Raw genomic sequence first — 16,740 nt, forward strand, 5'->3', positions numbered from 1 at the left:
CAACCTTCTGGAGGAAAAAGCTGCCATGGCGGAGGAAGCGGCAAAACGAGGTGACTCCAGAGCCGTATACAAGATTACTAACGAAATCGTGGGGAAAAGCCGAAACGTAAACGGACCAGTCAAGGATGCGAGTGGCAAAACTGTCACAGACCCATCGGAAATCGCCGAAGTATGGGCCTTGCATTTCGAAAAGGTTCTGAACAGACCCCGCCCTCTGGATCCGCCTGACATCCCCGTAACCCCCTGTTTGAACCTCCAAATCAGCACCGAAGAACCGTCTGATGTAGAAATCAGTCAAGCAGCCTGCAAGCTGAAAAATGGTAGAGCTGCAGGTACAGACAAAATATCAGCTGAGATGATAAAAGCATCACTTAACGTCTGTATGACTGTGTGGCTGACACTCTTTGCTAGCATTTGGAAGTCTGAGAAAGTACCTGATAATTGGACAAAAAGTACGCTCATCAAACTTTTTAAGAAAGGTGACGCGACAAAATGTGACAACTGGAGGGGCATTAGTCTCATTTCGACTCCGGGTAAACTCTTCGCACAGATTATTCTCCGGCGCATTCAGACAGCCCTCGATAGTCACTTGCGGGACGAACAGCATGGCTTCCGGCCGTACCGTTCCTGCATTGACCTCATCTATATGCTACGAATGATGATCGAGGAGTCCAATGAATGGAGACAAAAAATGTATCTGATTTTCTTGGACTTCAAAAAAGCGTTCGACTCCATCGATCAAGACTCGCTTTGGAAAATCTTGCGGTACTATGGAATCCCTGAAAAATAGTGTCCCTAATTGTTGCATTGTATGAAAACACAGAATGCTGTGTTCGGACCCAAGATTGGAACACCAGATATTTCCGTATCAAGTCCGGCGTAAAACAGGGTTGTGTCCTTTCTCCGTTACTCTTTGTCCTCGTTATTGATTACGTACTTCGTGATTGTACAGGATTTGGCATCCAAATTGGAGAAGCCAAAAAGCTAGCCGACCTGGATTTTGCTAACGATATTGCCTTGATGGAGAGGAACAAGGCCAAACTCCAGGATCTTCTTAATACTATCCCTGAAAATGCTAGCCGACTTGGACTCAAGATCAACACGGTGAAGACAAAGAGTATTGCAACAACCGATTCCCCTCTGGACATGAAATGCGGAGATTCAGCCATCGAGCAGGTCGTGGAGTTCAGGTACCTCGGCAATACTGTGGAGAACTCAGGATCAAGTGAGCGAGAAGTGCAGCAGAGGATTGGGCAAGCCAGTGGAGCTTTTAACCGACTTAAGCCAGTATGGCGATCGAGAAAGTATTCCCTGAAGCTGAAATTGAGACTATTTAATAGCAACGTCCTTTCTGCACTTCTCTACAGCAGTGAGTGCTGGAAGTTGAATCAGCAACAAGAAAGACGGATCCTAGCCTTCGAAAACAACTGCCTTCGGAGGATCCTGAACATCGACTGGAGGGATCACGTCACAAACCAGATAGTCCGCTCTATCTCAGGCCAGCCCAGGGTCACAGACGTCATCCGGCAACGTAGATGGCGTTACCTTGGGCACGTGATCCGTATGAAGGAAGACAGGATCCCTAGGCTGATCCTAGAGTGGCAACCCCAGGTAACTCTCAGGAGAGGTAAACCCAAGAACACGCTGCGTTGCACCTACCAACGGGATTTGTCCAACATCCACACGACGATCCAGCCCCAGTGGGAAGATGTTTGGGCAGCGGCGCACATGCGGGATGACTGGCGGCTCTTCGTGGATGCCCTGGGTGCCTCTGGCGGCACAGGAGGATCTAAGGTCTAAGGTAAGAATAGATGAAAACTTCATAAAGACAGGACACGACAGGTTTTACTAAAGCTTGAATGCTAGACATACTTCTCAACATTTATGCTCTTTTTAATTACTTTTGTAGCTTTTGTTTCTTTTCTAAAGCAAAAAGAACTTCATACTTTAAGCTGAAAAAATTAAATATTTTATGTTAACAAAAACAATTTTATTAATTCATTCAAAACCACCAAACAAGTCATTTAATTGGTTTTAACTAAAATTAATAATTCTACCACAAAAAATACTATTACAAAAAAAAATACAATTAATGCTAAATTGCAAAATAACAAAATTACAAAATGAAGAAAAATACAAAAAATACTATCACCAAAATGCTATTAAAAAAAAATTAATGCTATATTAATTATTACATTAAAAGAAGTGATCACTGGCCTGCTGTCCCACGTTCCTCACATGTCTCAATAGACCATGACTCAACCTTTCATATTCTGTCCCTGATGGATTAAACACAAAAAAAGAAAGCTTCAGAACGAGAGGTCACCTGCCGTTTTTGGGCCCGAGTTGACGGAATAAAACTAATTTCAAGAACAAATAAAATTTGCAATAAAAACTATAAAATTATTAATTTTATTAAACTTGAGAAGTAACAGAGTAAGTGGTTAGTACAATATAGTCTATCTTAATGAATAATTATTTCAACTTTAAATATGCGATATTTTTAGCAGAAAGAATAAATTTTGATTAGGCAAAAGTAAAAGCATTTGTGCTATTTCAAAATTTGCGCATGTGCGAAATCCTAAACAAAAGATTGAGGTTGAACAATTCTTTAATCCTTCAGAGTGTGTTTTCAATTATTTCAAACTTCGGAAGATGACCAATGGAAACATTAAATCTTGTGATATTAACACTGAACGTGCGGGATGTCTGATAATCTGATTACTTCAGACTGGTTCAAAACTTTCTTAACAAGTATTAGATTGCATATTTTAACCATAAAAAAAACACTCACGCTAATTTTCCAATTTACTAATACACAGCAGGGGAGCCTATTCTTGACCATAGATCATGACTCATCTTAAGCTTGGTCCAAAAATGCTGTCTAATCTTCTACATAGGGTCTTTAAGTTAGAATAAAATAAATGAATCCCAGACACAGTCAACCTTGGGCCAATTCAATCAAAGACAAGTGTTTTAAAACAGAATAATGAGTGCTAAACATGGTATTGATTTCAGGCCACTCACACCTAACATCTTGTTCAATATGGGTTGTGTAGATTATTGTCTTAAGTGCCATGTTTCACACAGCAAATGTCTGCTCAGAACCTGTGTTCCACCATGCTATTCTAGCACATTACTTGAAGAAACCATGTCCAACACAGTTGGAACCCATAAGATAAAAATGCCTTGATGTTTTGCTGGGGGTGAACTTAGAGAACATAGAAAAAATTTCTGACAAACCCATTTAAAACATGCTTCAAACCTGGTAGCTGAAAACCCTACTCAAGTTAGGGTGTACAGGTAACTTTGTCTAATGTCAAATATTGAAAAACCAGATGTTTTCAGAGATTGTAGTCAGTCATTGGTCTAGCTAGCTAGGTCTAGTCTAACTGGTCTAGTCCTAAACATCATCCATTTACAACTATATAGTCATATAATGTTTACATAATTTTCAAATACTTTGCAGTAACAAACTGGTTGCAATTTGCAGTTTGCTAACAACCAGTTTGCTAACAACCAGTTTGCAGCAGCAAACTGGGTTGCAGTAAAGAGCAACCCAGCTCATTAGTAACCAAACTAAAAAAAAACAACAGATTTTTGATACTAAATATGCACCAAAAGAATTGGATTTTTATGCAGATTTTAAATATATAAGTTTCATCAAGTTTAGTCTTACCCATCAAATGTTCCAAGCCTAATAAAATTTTCCTCGTTTTCAAAAAAGGGAAAATAACCCCAAAAAGTCATAGAATTTTAATAAAAATAAAATTAGTTTATCAGAGAACAGTACTACAGAAGTTTCATCCTATTTCTAAAAGTATAGAGTTTTATATTTTTTGCCAGAAGAAAGATCACAGATGAATGTTTATATTTTTTTTTCAGGGGTGATTGTATCAACCCAGTAGCTTTAGAATGTTGCAAGAGGGCTCATTCTAATGGAAATGAAAAATTCTAGTGCCCCGTTTAAGTGAATACAAAATTGGAGAGTAACTAGGCCCCCCTCCCTTGATCATTTTTTCCCAAAGTCACCAGATCAAAATTTTGAGATAGCTATTTTATTCAGCATAGTCAAAAAATCTAATAACTATGTTTTTGAGGATGACTTAATCCTCTATAGTCCCTGGGGGAAGGACTGTAAGTTTTGAACTTTGCCTATTGTTTATGTATAGCCTAGTATTGGTTGTTGTAAAGTATACTGATGTTTTCGTGGTAATTGTTTTCTGTTGATGGGGAGGAGGGTCATGGGTTACATGAGAAGAACTTTCCATAGAGGAATTTATCATGGGAAAGAGAATTTCCATGAAGGGGGTGCTAGATTTTCCAGTACTTTAAAAAAATACAATGAGAAATTAAATAAAAAAAAGAATTTTTTCAACTGAAAGTAAGGAGCAACATTAAACTCAAAACAAACAGAAATAATTATGTATATGAGGGGGTTTGTCCTCTCTTCAATACCTTGCTCTTTATGCTAAAGTATTTTTAGTAGTTTCATAAGACCTATTTATTCTAATTAAATGGCATTTGTCATTCAGGGGTTATTCTTAAGGAATTGGAACAAAATATGAACTTTAGTATAAAGAGTGAGGTATCAACAAGGGGGCTAGCTCCCTCATATACATAATAAAAATATACAAGTATAGAAGTTTGTAATGTAAGTTATTTATTTATTACTAATAAAAACACTTGTAAATAAAATCAAACATTCTAGTGGACTTTTTAAGTAACCAAAAAATTGAGGGTCAACTAGGTCCCCTCCCCCCTTTCTTTCTCAAAATCATCCAATCAAAACTTTGAGTGAGCCATTTAGCCGGAAAAAGTAAATTTAATATGCCAATTTCATTTTAGTTATTTATGTGTGGTGAGCCAAAATCAAACCTGCATTAACTAAAAAACATAGAGAAATTAAATAAAAAAACAAGTTTTTTCAACTGAAAGTAAGGAGCAAGATTAAAACTTAAAACACACAGAAATTATTGCATATATGATGGGTTTGTCTCCTCCTCAATACCTCACTCTTTATGCTAAAATATTTTTAGTAATTTCAAAAGAGCTATTTATTCTAATTAAATGGCCTTTGTGATTCAGGGGTAATTCTTAAAGAATTGGAACAAAATTTGAACTTTACTGTAAAGAACAAGGTATTGACAAGAGGGTAAGCCCCCTCATATACAAAATAAAAATATATGAGTATAGTTGTTATGCAAGTTAATTTGTAAGTTGAATATATTTATTACTAATAAAAACATATGTTTGTAATTTCAGAAGAGCTATTTATTCTGAGCAAATGGCCCCAAAACATTCTCGGAAAGTTCTAACTTATGATATATATCCCTGCAAGGGAAATATTCTTTTGAAACCGGCGTCCACATAGGGCTATATAGAGTTAGTTTATCCCCAAAGGCAAAGTTACTGGACCTTTCAAGGATGCTGAACAAAATGGCTATTGCAAAATTTTGATCAGGTGTATTTTTGGGAAAGGTTGTGTGGGTTGGCCTCTAATCACTTTTGACACTTGGAATGGGCACTAGAACTTATAATTTTCAAATCGAATCAGCCCCTTCAGTGCCTTGTTGAAAAGAAAAAAAATACATTCGCCCCCTTTTTCTCTTTACTTTACAGTGCATTGGCACTGAGTGCTTCTTATAATGAGACCTGTTTAAAAATTGTTGTTTTCCTTTCAACTTTTTCATTGTAAAGCTATAAATTTTTTCTAGAAACAAAGATTTTCTAGATGCAATATGTCCTTCTGGCATGGACCAAAAAATCTAATCCATTTACAATAAGACTTATTTTTATTTCTGTTTATAAATGTAAAAAACGAGCTGTCAATAAATTTAAGTTTTTGTTCTTGTTTTATCCTTTGTAATTAATTAATTATTTTGGTTTTAGGGATTTCTGATTCCCTGGAACAGTCAAGAGAAACTGACTCTGTATTTGACTCAATCTAAGAAATATGGAGCAACTTGAGCTCTTTGGCATAACTGCTGTTAAGCAAGGTAATTGGTATTACAGGCAGTTAAGCCAATTTGCTACTTGTTTGTGCTACTTTTGCTCAAAAATCTGTACTGTCACTACATTCTCCTTCTTATTTTGTTGCTTTTACTTGAAAAGTAGAATAATTAAACTATGAAAACTAATTACTCTTTGTTAGGAAGATTTTTTTTAAAGAAAATTGTCAAACTTTGGTCTTCCTAATGATGCTTTTCAATTACATTTGTGGAGTGTGATTTTAAGTTAATCCAGAATGACTAAAGAAAAGACAAGACATTTATGGTCAAAGTTTCTAAAATGAGGGTTATTGTTTATTCTAATGGTAAAGCTAATGTTTTATTCTAATGGTTCTGTAGGCTATGTGTTGACCAAATAAGTGTTGAAGAGTGCTGAAAAAGCTGGTAAACACGTTTTAGAAAGAGAGAGCATATACTCAGGGGATGTTTGGACACTAAGGGGATGTAGACTACTAATTTTGTTAATATTTAAAAATATATGTGTCATCTCTCACTTAAAATAGGGAGGAGATCTAGGTCCATCCCCAATTATACCTTGCAAATAAAAGAGCCAGGGTTTATCCAGAGAAAATCTTGCAATTGAAGATCCCCCAAGAGAATTACTACTACTACTAACAAGAGCTAAGAGCTCATATGGAACTTGTGATGAGCTTTGAAGAGCCAAGAGCCAACAGCTCATATGGCATGAGCTCTAGCAAAATTCTCAGAATCAATAGATTGTTTTAAAAGGAAAATCAGAGCCTTAATGCCAGTGGGGATTTAAAATGAGAGCTCTGAGACACAAGGTCCTTCTAAATATCAAATTACTTTAAGATCTGATCACCCATTTGTAAGTTACAAATACCTCATTTTTTCTAGTTTTTCCAAATTACCCCCCCTCCCCTAAAGAGAGTAGGTCCGGCCCAGTTTTGTCAGTCATGTTTCTTGGACTTGTGCTTATTTTTCCCACCAAGTTTCATCCTGATCTTTCCACTCTAAGCCCTTTCCAAGATTTCCGGTTCCCCCTCCCAACTCCTCCCAATGATACTGGATCAGGTCAGGATTTAAAATAAGAGATATGAGTTATGAGATCCTGCTAAATATGAAATTTCATTAAGAATTAACCACCCCTTTGTCAGTTAAAAATGCTATATTTTTCCTAATTTTTCAGAATTAACCCTCCCTCCAACTCCCTGGTTATTTCAATTATGTATCTGGGGCTTCTGCTTAGTTTTTTCACCAAGTTTCATCCTGATTCCTCCACTCTAAGTGTTTTCCAAGATTTTAGGCTTCCCCCTACAACTTCCTCCAATGTCACCGGATCCGGTTCGGATTTCTAATGAGAGCTCTGAGACATGATATCCTTCTAAATATAAAATTTCACTAAGATCCAATCACCCATTTGTAAGTTAAAAATACCTCATTTTTTCTAATTTTTTAAATTAACCGTCCCCCCACTCTCCCCAGATGGTCGAATCGGGGGAAACGATTATTTCTAATTTAATCTGGTCTGGTACCTGATACACCTGTCAAATTTCATTGTCCTAGCTTATCTGGAAGTGTCTAAACTAGCAAAACAAGGACAGACAGACATACCAACCGACAGACCAACAGAATTTGTGATTGCTATATGTCACTTGATTAATACCAAGTGACATACAAACTCACTACAACACCAAGCTGCCTGAGGAAAGCACAGCTACGCACGCTCCTCCTGTGTCGCAGTCTATTCAAAGCCTCCCTCTTTACATCCTCCCAGGAAGTTCTCATTTCCCTTAAACTTTTCTCAATGATATCCTCCCATCCCAACCGTGGACGACTTGCTTTTCGTTTAGCCCTTGAGGGTTGGCCAAAAAGGATAATCTTTGGCAATCTGTCATCCTTCATCCATGGAACGCTCGGAACTTTAACCAAGAGAATCCTTGTGGTCCAAAACTAGTTCTCTATCAAATGTAAACAAGTAACATATCATCAAGTTCACATCGTTCAGAATGTCAATTCCAAGTTAGTGTCAATTTGTATGTACAAGTGACTCGTTTGGCGCTTTTAATTCAAACAATAGACTTGTTTTTCTTAACGTTAAGTGTTCAACTTTATTCAACTTTATTTAACTGAAAGTTTTATGCCTTTTTTCTACTGTTGAGAAGTAACAGAAATTATAGAAACTATTTGAAAATAGCATAAATTTTGTAAAGTATGTCATGCATTTCAACTTTGGTCAAGTCCTTCCTATCTCAAATTTATCAGACTTGTATTTATTAAATTGTCGCTTATTCTCTAAGTTCCTCAACTATTTATTCTACAGTATGAAAGTAGTCTAGATACTGATTTTACTCTTTAAAAGCATATAATTTATACCATTTTAGTTAGGCAGTGATCATGGGGTGTTCAAATCTTCTATGCAGGAATAGTTTGTTTTACTTTCAAGAGGTTGTTTACCTTAAAATTACTCGCTTTTTTCAAATAAAATAGACCAAATAGTGGTTGGTATTTCTGAATCAGCATTTATTGGAAAAGGGCTTTCACTGGACAATTTCGAAGAAAATACAGTTTCAAATTTTTGTTCACTATTTACCAAGGATCTTTACATAGTTGCAACTGTGGGTCCAACCATGAACTATAAAGAAGATATATTATCTAAGACATTTCTCAGATAAACTATTAGAGGAGTCTATTCTAGGAGTTCGACTCTAAAATAAACACAACGAATTGGCCCAGAGCAAAAGCTTATTAATTGCTAAAAAAATGAATATATCAACAATATAAACATGATTTTCCTTTTTTTGAAGAGAGAGGTGGGTTTGGACTGTAAATATCTTGTATGTAGTCTTATAGCAGTGGCTAAAACTTCTAGTGAGGAATCTAGATGATGGTAATTCCAATAGTGCTCTTTTCATTCACATTTGGTGCCAATTTTCAGAGGTTTAATTTTTTTTTATTCTTGTAAGTTTGTTTTCCTTAGAAGCATTTATTTTTAATATAACCCGTAATAAAATTCACCATTCCTGCCAGTTATTATAGTCACCCATGTGTTGCTAAAAAACTTGAAATTCCAAATTTGTCTGACCAGAATTTTTTTTTCAGAACGAGTCTAAAACTTTTTGTTGTTGTGGGTGATGGTTTGCTCTTTACTGGGAAGCAACTTTTTTTCAACCATCATAAGGAAACTTTTTAACTGAACTTGTGATAATTAGACATTATCATCCTAACCTTGCTTGATTTTTTTTTTAATCATCTTTTCTGAGGCCTCCTCTCTTCTTCTTCTTTTATATTACGAAATTTCTAGATGTCAGGAAGATCAATCCACCTTCACTCATCCATGAGGTTACATATAAAAATTCTGTGACATTCTAAATGTTTTTTATCAGTAACAGACATTTTGTTATGAGCTTGTTTATGTTATTTTTACTCCAATTTCGTAGAAGCTGAAGATACATCTTCAAATGATGATGAAGATCTTTTTGGAAATGCACAACCCATGTTATCTATGGAACGTGAAACCAATCTTTTTGCTGGATCTCCTAACACATCTATATATTGTCAACATAATGCTGACTTTCTTAAACAGGAGTCGAATGTTGATAGGGACAAAGGTATGCTTGAGATGTCATGATCTTTTTCTGCGTTTTTACATGTCCAAAATGAAATATTGCATCTTAAACTTCCTTTTAAGCTGGGCAGGTCGTCATAGGTAGGTGTTTGCTGTATTTGAGTGTGTTGACTTCAATTGAAAGAAGCATTTAATAAATAATGGTCCCCGATTGTTTCGTTTTTTAATATATGAAATTTTGTATTTCCTCTATTTCGAGCTATGTTATAAAAAGAATTAGTTGTTGTATTTGAGTACGCTGACTTCAATTGAAAAGGCGGGCGTTTTATAAATAATGTTCGCGGATTTTATTGGTTTTTAAGATACGAAATTTTGTATTTTCTCTATTTCTAGCTATAAAATAGAAAGCAGATTGCATCCAATGAAGCTGCATCAATAACGTGTCCTTCTTGGCAACATCCAGCCCTTGGATGGTTTTTTTTACAGTTACCATAATTACTGCATGTAGCATAAAAAAACATTTTATAGGCGAATGAATTTCTTGAGACTTGATTGGCATTTTTATGGCACTTGATATTTACCAAGTGACATATAGCGATTGCAAATTCTGTTGATCTTTTGGGCTGTCCTGGTTTTGCTAGTTTGGGCACTTCCAGATAAGCTAGGACGATGACATTTGGCAGGCGTATCAGGAATCAGACCAGATTAAATTAGAAATATTAGTTTCACCAATTCGACCATCTGGGGGGGGGGGGGTTAATAAAAAAAAAGAAAAAATGATGTATTTTAGCTTACAAACGGGTGGTCGGATCTTACTGAAATTTGATATTTAGAAGGATATAATGCATCAGAGCTCTTATTTTAAATCCCGACCGGTACCGGTAACATTAGGGAGAGTTGGAGGGGAAACCTGAAATCTTAGAAAACGCTTAGAGTGGAGGGATCGGGATGAAACTTGGTGGGAAAATTAAGCACAAATCGTAGATACGTGATTGACATAACCGGAACGAATCCACTCTCTTTGGGACAGTTGGGGGGGGGGGGGGGTTAATTCAGAAAAATTATCAAAAAATGAGGTATTTTTTACTTACGAACGAGTGATTGGATATCAATGAAATTTGATATTTAGAAGGGCATCGTAACTCAGACCTCTTATTTTAAATCCCGACCGGATCTAGTTTCATTGGGGGGAGGAGTTGGGAGTGGACTGGAAATCTCAGAAAACGCTTAGAGTGGAGAGATTGGGATGAAACTTGGTGGGAGGAATAAGCACAAGTCCTAGATACGTGATTAACATAACCGGATCCGCTCTCTTTGGGGGAGTTGGGGGGGTCCAATGCTTTGGCGAGTTTGGTGCTTCCGGATGTGCTAAGATGATGAAAATTGGCAGGCGTATCAGGGACCAGGGACCAGACCAGATTAAATTAAAAATAGTCGTTTCCCCGATTTGACCATCTGGGAGGGAGTGGGGGGCGGTTAATTCGGAAAAATTTGAAAAATTGAGGTATTTTTAACTTAAGAGCGGGTGACCGTTCGTGAGGTATTTTTGAATTTAATAATTAGAAGGAACTCATGTCTCAGAGCTGTTTTTTTAAATCTCGACCATATCTGGTTACATTGGAAGGAGTTAGAGTGGGAAAAAACCAGAAATCTTGGTAAACGCTTAGAGTGGAGAGATTGGGATGAAACTAGGTGGGTAGAATAAGCTCTTGTTTTTCTTACAACTAGTGAAGTTTATCTTATTAGCTTTATGATTGCCTTAAAGCGCTTCATTTTTACACACACAAAATTAAGTTCACAGATTTCTGGTGGTAAAAAGGCAGGAAATTGCATCATTGTACCTCCTTTCTACTACTATGATGTTTGAGAAAAAATGAAACGGACGTTTGGAAGATTTTATTAAAAAGCGCTTTATCAGAAATCTGTTATTTCGTTTTAACATAAATCATTGATTGCTTTGGATATCCTTGACTAGCTATTTATACATAACGTGGAATTATTTAAATAATTAAAGTTCACACATTTCTGGTGGTAAAAAAAGCAAGAAATTGCATCATTGTACCTCCTTTCTACTACTATGATGTTTGGAAAATATGAAACGGACGTTTGGAAGATTTTACTAAAAAGCGCTTTATCAGAAATCTGTTCTTTCGTTTTAACATAAATCATTGATTGCTTTGGATATCCTTGACTAGCTATTTATACATAATGTGGAATTATTTAAATAATTAAAGTTCACAGATTTCTGGTGAAAAAAAAAGACAAGAAATTGCATCATTGTACCTCCTTTCTACTACTATGATGTTTGGAAAGTATGAAACGGACGTTTGGAAGATTTTACTAAAAAGTGCTTTATCAGAAATCTGTTATTTCGTTTTAACATAAATCATTGGTTGCTTTGGATATCCTTGACTAGCTATTTATACATAATGTGGAATTATTTAAATGCTACACAGTATAACAAAATATATAAAAATATTATATAAATATACTTATTCTGTTTGAAGAAACTACGTTAATTGACAAAGGTAGGTTGTCAATATAGTAGTATTATAGTACAGCGATAATTTTAAAACAACCCAATTTTAGGTAAATTGATGTACAGCCTGATGCTTAAGAATTATAAATTACTGAATAAAAAAGGATTAAAGAATAGTTCGATGAAACTGGCCTATTGTAAATAAACTACCAAGTTTGAAAGTCTTTAAAATTGAAGTTTTAATAATTTTGTTGTTAATAATTATAAAAATTGAGTTTTGTACCAAATAAAAAAGGGCTTAAAAATATATAAAAATAATAAAGATGAATATATATATATATATATATATATATATATATATATATATATATATATATATATATATATATATATATATATATATATATATATATATATATATATATATATATATATACTAGCTGTTGGGGTGGCGCTTCGCGCCACCCCAACACCTAGTTGGTGGGGGCGCTTCGCGCCCCCCCCAAGCCCCCGCGCGCGCGTAAGTCGTTACGCGCCATAATAGTTACGCGCCATTGTAGTTGTGTCCCTATGTCCCACCTGTGAATATAGATAGATATATATATATATGGTTTTAACTACGTAAAACTTGCGAATATACAACATTCTTTGCTGTCCCATTGTCTTTGCATATAAATAGATTGTCAGGTTTACCGACTCTTGAACATGCAACATATAATGGTCCATGGGAAAACAATCTGTATTCAGATCTATACCTCATGATTCTAATGATTGCCCTTGAGCTTTGTTGATGGTGATTGCTAATCGACCATTCCCTGTCCCGGTGTCCCGGTCGTCATTTACATCCCCCTGTTTCCTCCGGTGTCCCCGTTGTAGTTGTGTCCCTGTGTCCCGGTCGTCATTTATATTCCCTGTGTCCCGGTCGTCATTTGTATCCCGGTGTCCCGGTCTGTATATACATTCGTTTTTTAGTTTTGTTTTTCTCCTTTATTTTTTTCCTTTTTTTTCTTTTTTAGTTTATTTAGATTTTTAGATTTTTCAGTTTTTTTATTAGTTTTTAGTTTTTTTTTCTTTTTAGTTTTTTTGTAGTTTTTACCTTCTTTTTAGTTTTGTTAATTTTTTTTTTTACTTATGTCCTGGTCGTCATTTATACTCCCTATGTCTCGGTGCTTTGTTGATTGCTAATCGAACATTCCTTTTGTCCTGGTCGCTTTCTCTTTGAGTGTCGTCATTTATTTTTTTCTTTTTTAGTTCTTTTAGTTTTTACCTTTTTTAGTTTTTTTTAGTTTTTTAGATGAAATTTTTTTTTAGTTTTTTCCTTTTTTTCTTTTTAGTTTTTTATTGGTTTTTACCTTTATGTTAGCTTATTTTTCAGTTTTTTCCTTTTTTTATTAGTTTTTAGTTTTTTTGTAGTTTTTGCCTTTTTTTAGTTTTTTCAGTTTTTTTTTAGTTTTTTATTGGTTTTTACCTTTATTTTAGCTTATTTTTCAGTTTTTTCCTTTTTTTTAGTTTTTTTTAGTTTTTAGTTTTTTTAGTTTTTTACCTTTTTTTAGTTTTTTTAGTTTTTTTAGTTTTTTAGCTTTTTTATTTTTTTTATTAGTTTTTAGTTTTTTTTGTAGTTTTTGCCTTTTTTTTAGTTTTTTTAGTTTTTTAGCTTTTTTATTAGTTTTTAGTTTTTTTTGTAGTTTTTGCCTTTTTTTAGTTTGACAACTTATTTTTATATATATAGATAGTTTTTTTTTTTTACTTATGTCCTGGTCGTCATTTATACTCCCTGTGTCCCGGTGCTTTGTTGATTGCTAATCGAACATTCCTTTTGTCCTGGTCGCTTTCTCTTTGAGTGTCGTCATTTATTAGTTTTTTCCTTTTTTTCTTTTTAGTTTTTTATTGGTTTTTACCTTTATTTTAGCTTATTTTTCAGTTTTTTCCTTTTTTTTAGTTTTTTTTTATTTTTTATTTTTTTTAGTTTTTTACCTTTTTTTAGTTTTTTAGTTTTTTTAGTTTTTTAGCTTTTTTACTTTTTTTATTAGTTTTTAGTTTTTTTTTGTAGTTTTTGCCTTTTTTTAGTTTTTTCAGTTTTTTTTTAGTTTTTTATTGGTTTTTACCTTTATAGTTTTTTTAGTTTTTTAGCTTTTTTATTTTTTTTATTAGTTTTTAGTTTTTTTTGTAGTTTTTGCCTTTTTTTAGTTTTTTCAGTTTTGACGTCACCTGATCCAGTTTTTTCAGGTGACGTCACCTGACACATCCATCCACACATCCACAGACAGACAGACAACTTATTTTTATATATATAGATATATATATATATATATATATATATATATATATATATATATATATATATATATATATATATATATATATATATATATAGACGATACATATATAAGACTAAAACAATACTATAAACTGTCATTCATCATCTAAAAAAAATAGGCCACAATGGCCAAGGCATAGCTGACATCAAATACGATCCATTTCTTTAAAATATTTCACTTATCATCAAATAAATAAATAAATTAGATAAATAAGCTACAAAAAAGGAAAGCGAAACAAAAAAAAAAGAAAAGAAAACAAAAAACTGATGATCATTTTAACAAAATGGGAGGGGGAATACTGGGTAATGTATTTAAGTGAATGTTATTTTATTTTAGTTGTCCCTGCCGTAATGCAACACCACACTAATATCAGCAAACTTAATTAATAAAATTAATTAATTTATTAAATTAATTATTTTACACAAATTAATTAATTTAATAATTTAATATAATAAAATAATTTATAAAATAATAATAATAATATTTATTACCCACAAATATAAAAAAGTATAAACAGTGGAGTACAGAGAAAAAATTAATAAACAAAGCAAAAACAAAAGTACACGTAACTCAACAATGGCAAGCACAATAAATCTAATATAACAAAGAAAAACAGTATAATAAAATAGACTAACAGATCAGTGGAACAGACGAAGTAAAGCTGCATGGATAACTAGAAATATTTACAAACACAGTATAGACCGCCGCTCATTAAATAATGAATAAAATAATAAATAATGAATAAATAATAATGGATAAATAATAATGGATAAAAATAATAAATAATGAATTAAATAATGAATAATGAAATAATTTAATAATTAAAAATTAGTATAACAAATGTAAGAAGGACTTAGAAAATGAGAATTTGTAATTCATTTTTCTTGAATTTTATATTATCTTAGTTCTCCCTGTTGCAGCGTTGTATGATAATGATAGCAGAAAACAAGAAAATAAGAATACAAGAAAAAGCAGAAAACAAGAAAACAAGAATGATAGCAGAAAACCTAGCATGCCAGGCCTTACGGAAATATACGTAAAAAATGAAATGAATTTGAATTGTCAAAATGAGATATCTAGTTCAAATTATGTAATTGCTGAGAATGATGTAGAAAAACAGGAGGTTTTTCATACTGACGAAAAACCTTTCGAATTCGATATATGTAAGAAACGTTTTATTGTTAGTGACAGTTTATGTCGTCATAAAAAAGCTCGTACCGAAGAAGAGCCTTTCAAATGTGATAGATGTGAGAAAAGGTTCCGCCAAAAGCACCACTTATCTAACCATCAAAGAGCTCATACTGGAGAAAAACCTTTTGAATGTGATACATGTGACAAACGTTTTACTTCAGATTCCGGTTTATATAATCATAGAAAAACTCATTCTGGAGAAAAACCTTTCAAATGTGATATTTGTGAGAAAGGTTTTAATTCAAGTCCAGGTTTATCTGACCATAAAAAAACTCATACTGGAGAAAAACCTTACGAATGTCATAGATGTGAGAAAAGGTTCCGCCAAAAGCAGCACCTATCCAGTCACCAAAGAACTCATACTAGAGAAAAACCTTTCGAATGTGATAAATGTGGAAAAAAGTTCAGCCAAAAACACCACCTATCTAATCATCAAAGAACCCATACTAGAGAAAAACTTATCGAATGTGATGTATGTGACAAGCATTTTATTTCGAAGTCCAGTTTTTCTTATCATCAAAAAACTCATACTGGAGTAAAACCTTTCGAGTGTGATATATGTAAGAAAAGTTTTACTGTTCGTGATAGTTTATATCGTCATAAAAAAATTCATACTGGAGATAAGCCTTTCGAATGTGATATATGTAAGAAATGTTTTACTGTTAAAGACAGTTTATATCGTCATAAGAAAACTCATACTGGAGAAAAGCCTTTCGCATGTCCTATATGTGGGAAAGCTTTTCGCCATAAACATCACCTATCTGATCATCAAAAAACTCATACTAAAAAAAAGCCTTTCGAATGCGAGATATGTGAAAACTGTTTTAGTTCAAGTTTTGAGTTATCTTATCATCAAAGAAGTCATTTTGAGGAAAAACCTTCTTTATACGTTAGTATTTAGGAGTGTAATAAATTCATGTCAAAATTGTCAAAGAATTCATGCTAGAAAAAAACTTTTCTGGGTACTTAATTGTTTCCCAGGAATTTTTTTTGTCTGCACCACATATGAAAACCTTTTTCCGTCTTCGTTGTGTATTTTTTTATTCTTTTTCTTGTCGAATGTTTCGAGCAGGGTGAATAAAATCATCCAATATCCTAATTTGGCTCTTTTTTTTAGGTTTATCTCTCCATGTTGTTTGGCTGAATTTATTACTTTTTCTGCTTGCTTTAGGTTTCGGAGACGGCAGCTCGTTCTGAAGTATCGATTTACTC

The 16,740-nt window shown here is 33.7% G+C and overlaps 2 protein-coding genes across 6 annotated transcripts; both read left to right on the top strand.

Annotated features, from left to right (window-relative positions):
* Window positions 1–1,020: 1,020 nt before the first annotated feature.
* On the top strand, window positions 1,021–1,800 carry LOC136033517 (uncharacterized). Its single transcript, XM_065714264.1, has one exon. The coding sequence runs from the start codon at window positions 1,021–1,023 to the stop codon at window positions 1,798–1,800; it is 780 nt and encodes a 259-aa protein (XP_065570336.1).
* Window positions 1,801–2,531: 731 nt separating this feature from the next.
* Window positions 2,532–16,627, top strand: LOC136034036 (gastrula zinc finger protein XlCGF52.1-like). 5 transcript variants are annotated; one of them, XM_065715097.1, is made up of 4 exons: window positions 2,533–2,598; window positions 5,893–5,999; window positions 9,413–9,583; window positions 15,258–16,627. In XM_065715097.1, the coding sequence occupies exons 2-4, from the start codon at window positions 5,957–5,959 to the stop codon at window positions 16,427–16,429; spliced, it is 1,386 nt and encodes a 461-aa protein (XP_065571169.1). In that variant the 5' UTR covers window positions 2,533–2,598; window positions 5,893–5,956; the 3' UTR covers window positions 16,430–16,627. The 5 variants fall into 5 exon arrangements, with proteins under 5 accessions (XP_065571174.1, XP_065571169.1, XP_065571171.1 ...); XM_065715099.1 differs by having other exon boundaries at window positions 2,543–2,624; XM_065715098.1 differs by having other exon boundaries at window positions 2,557–2,754.
* The last annotated feature ends 113 nt before the right edge of the window (window positions 16,628–16,740 follow it).

This window comes from Artemia franciscana, chromosome 12, assembly GCF_032884065.1.
Source record: "Artemia franciscana chromosome 12, ASM3288406v1, whole genome shotgun sequence".
NCBI classification, from domain to species: domain Eukaryota; kingdom Metazoa; phylum Arthropoda; class Branchiopoda; order Anostraca; family Artemiidae; genus Artemia; species Artemia franciscana.

Bases quoted from the DNA above. Each gene is read 5' to 3' on its own strand.
- LOC136033517 (XM_065714264.1), top strand. From the start codon at position 1,021: ATGGAGAGGAACAAGGCCAAACTCCAGGATCTTCTTAATACTATCCCT.
- LOC136034036 (XM_065715097.1), top strand. From the start codon at position 5,957: ATGGAGCAACTTGAGCTCTTTGGCATAACTGCTGTTAAGCAAG. The intron at 6,000-9,412 runs GTAATTGGTATT...CCAATTTCGTAG, and splicing joins CATAACTGCTGTTAAGCAAG to AAGCTGAAGATACATCTTCA. The intron at 9,584-15,257 runs GTATGCTTGAGA...TCCCTGTTGCAG, and splicing joins GAATGTTGATAGGGACAAAG to CGTTGTATGATAATGATAGC.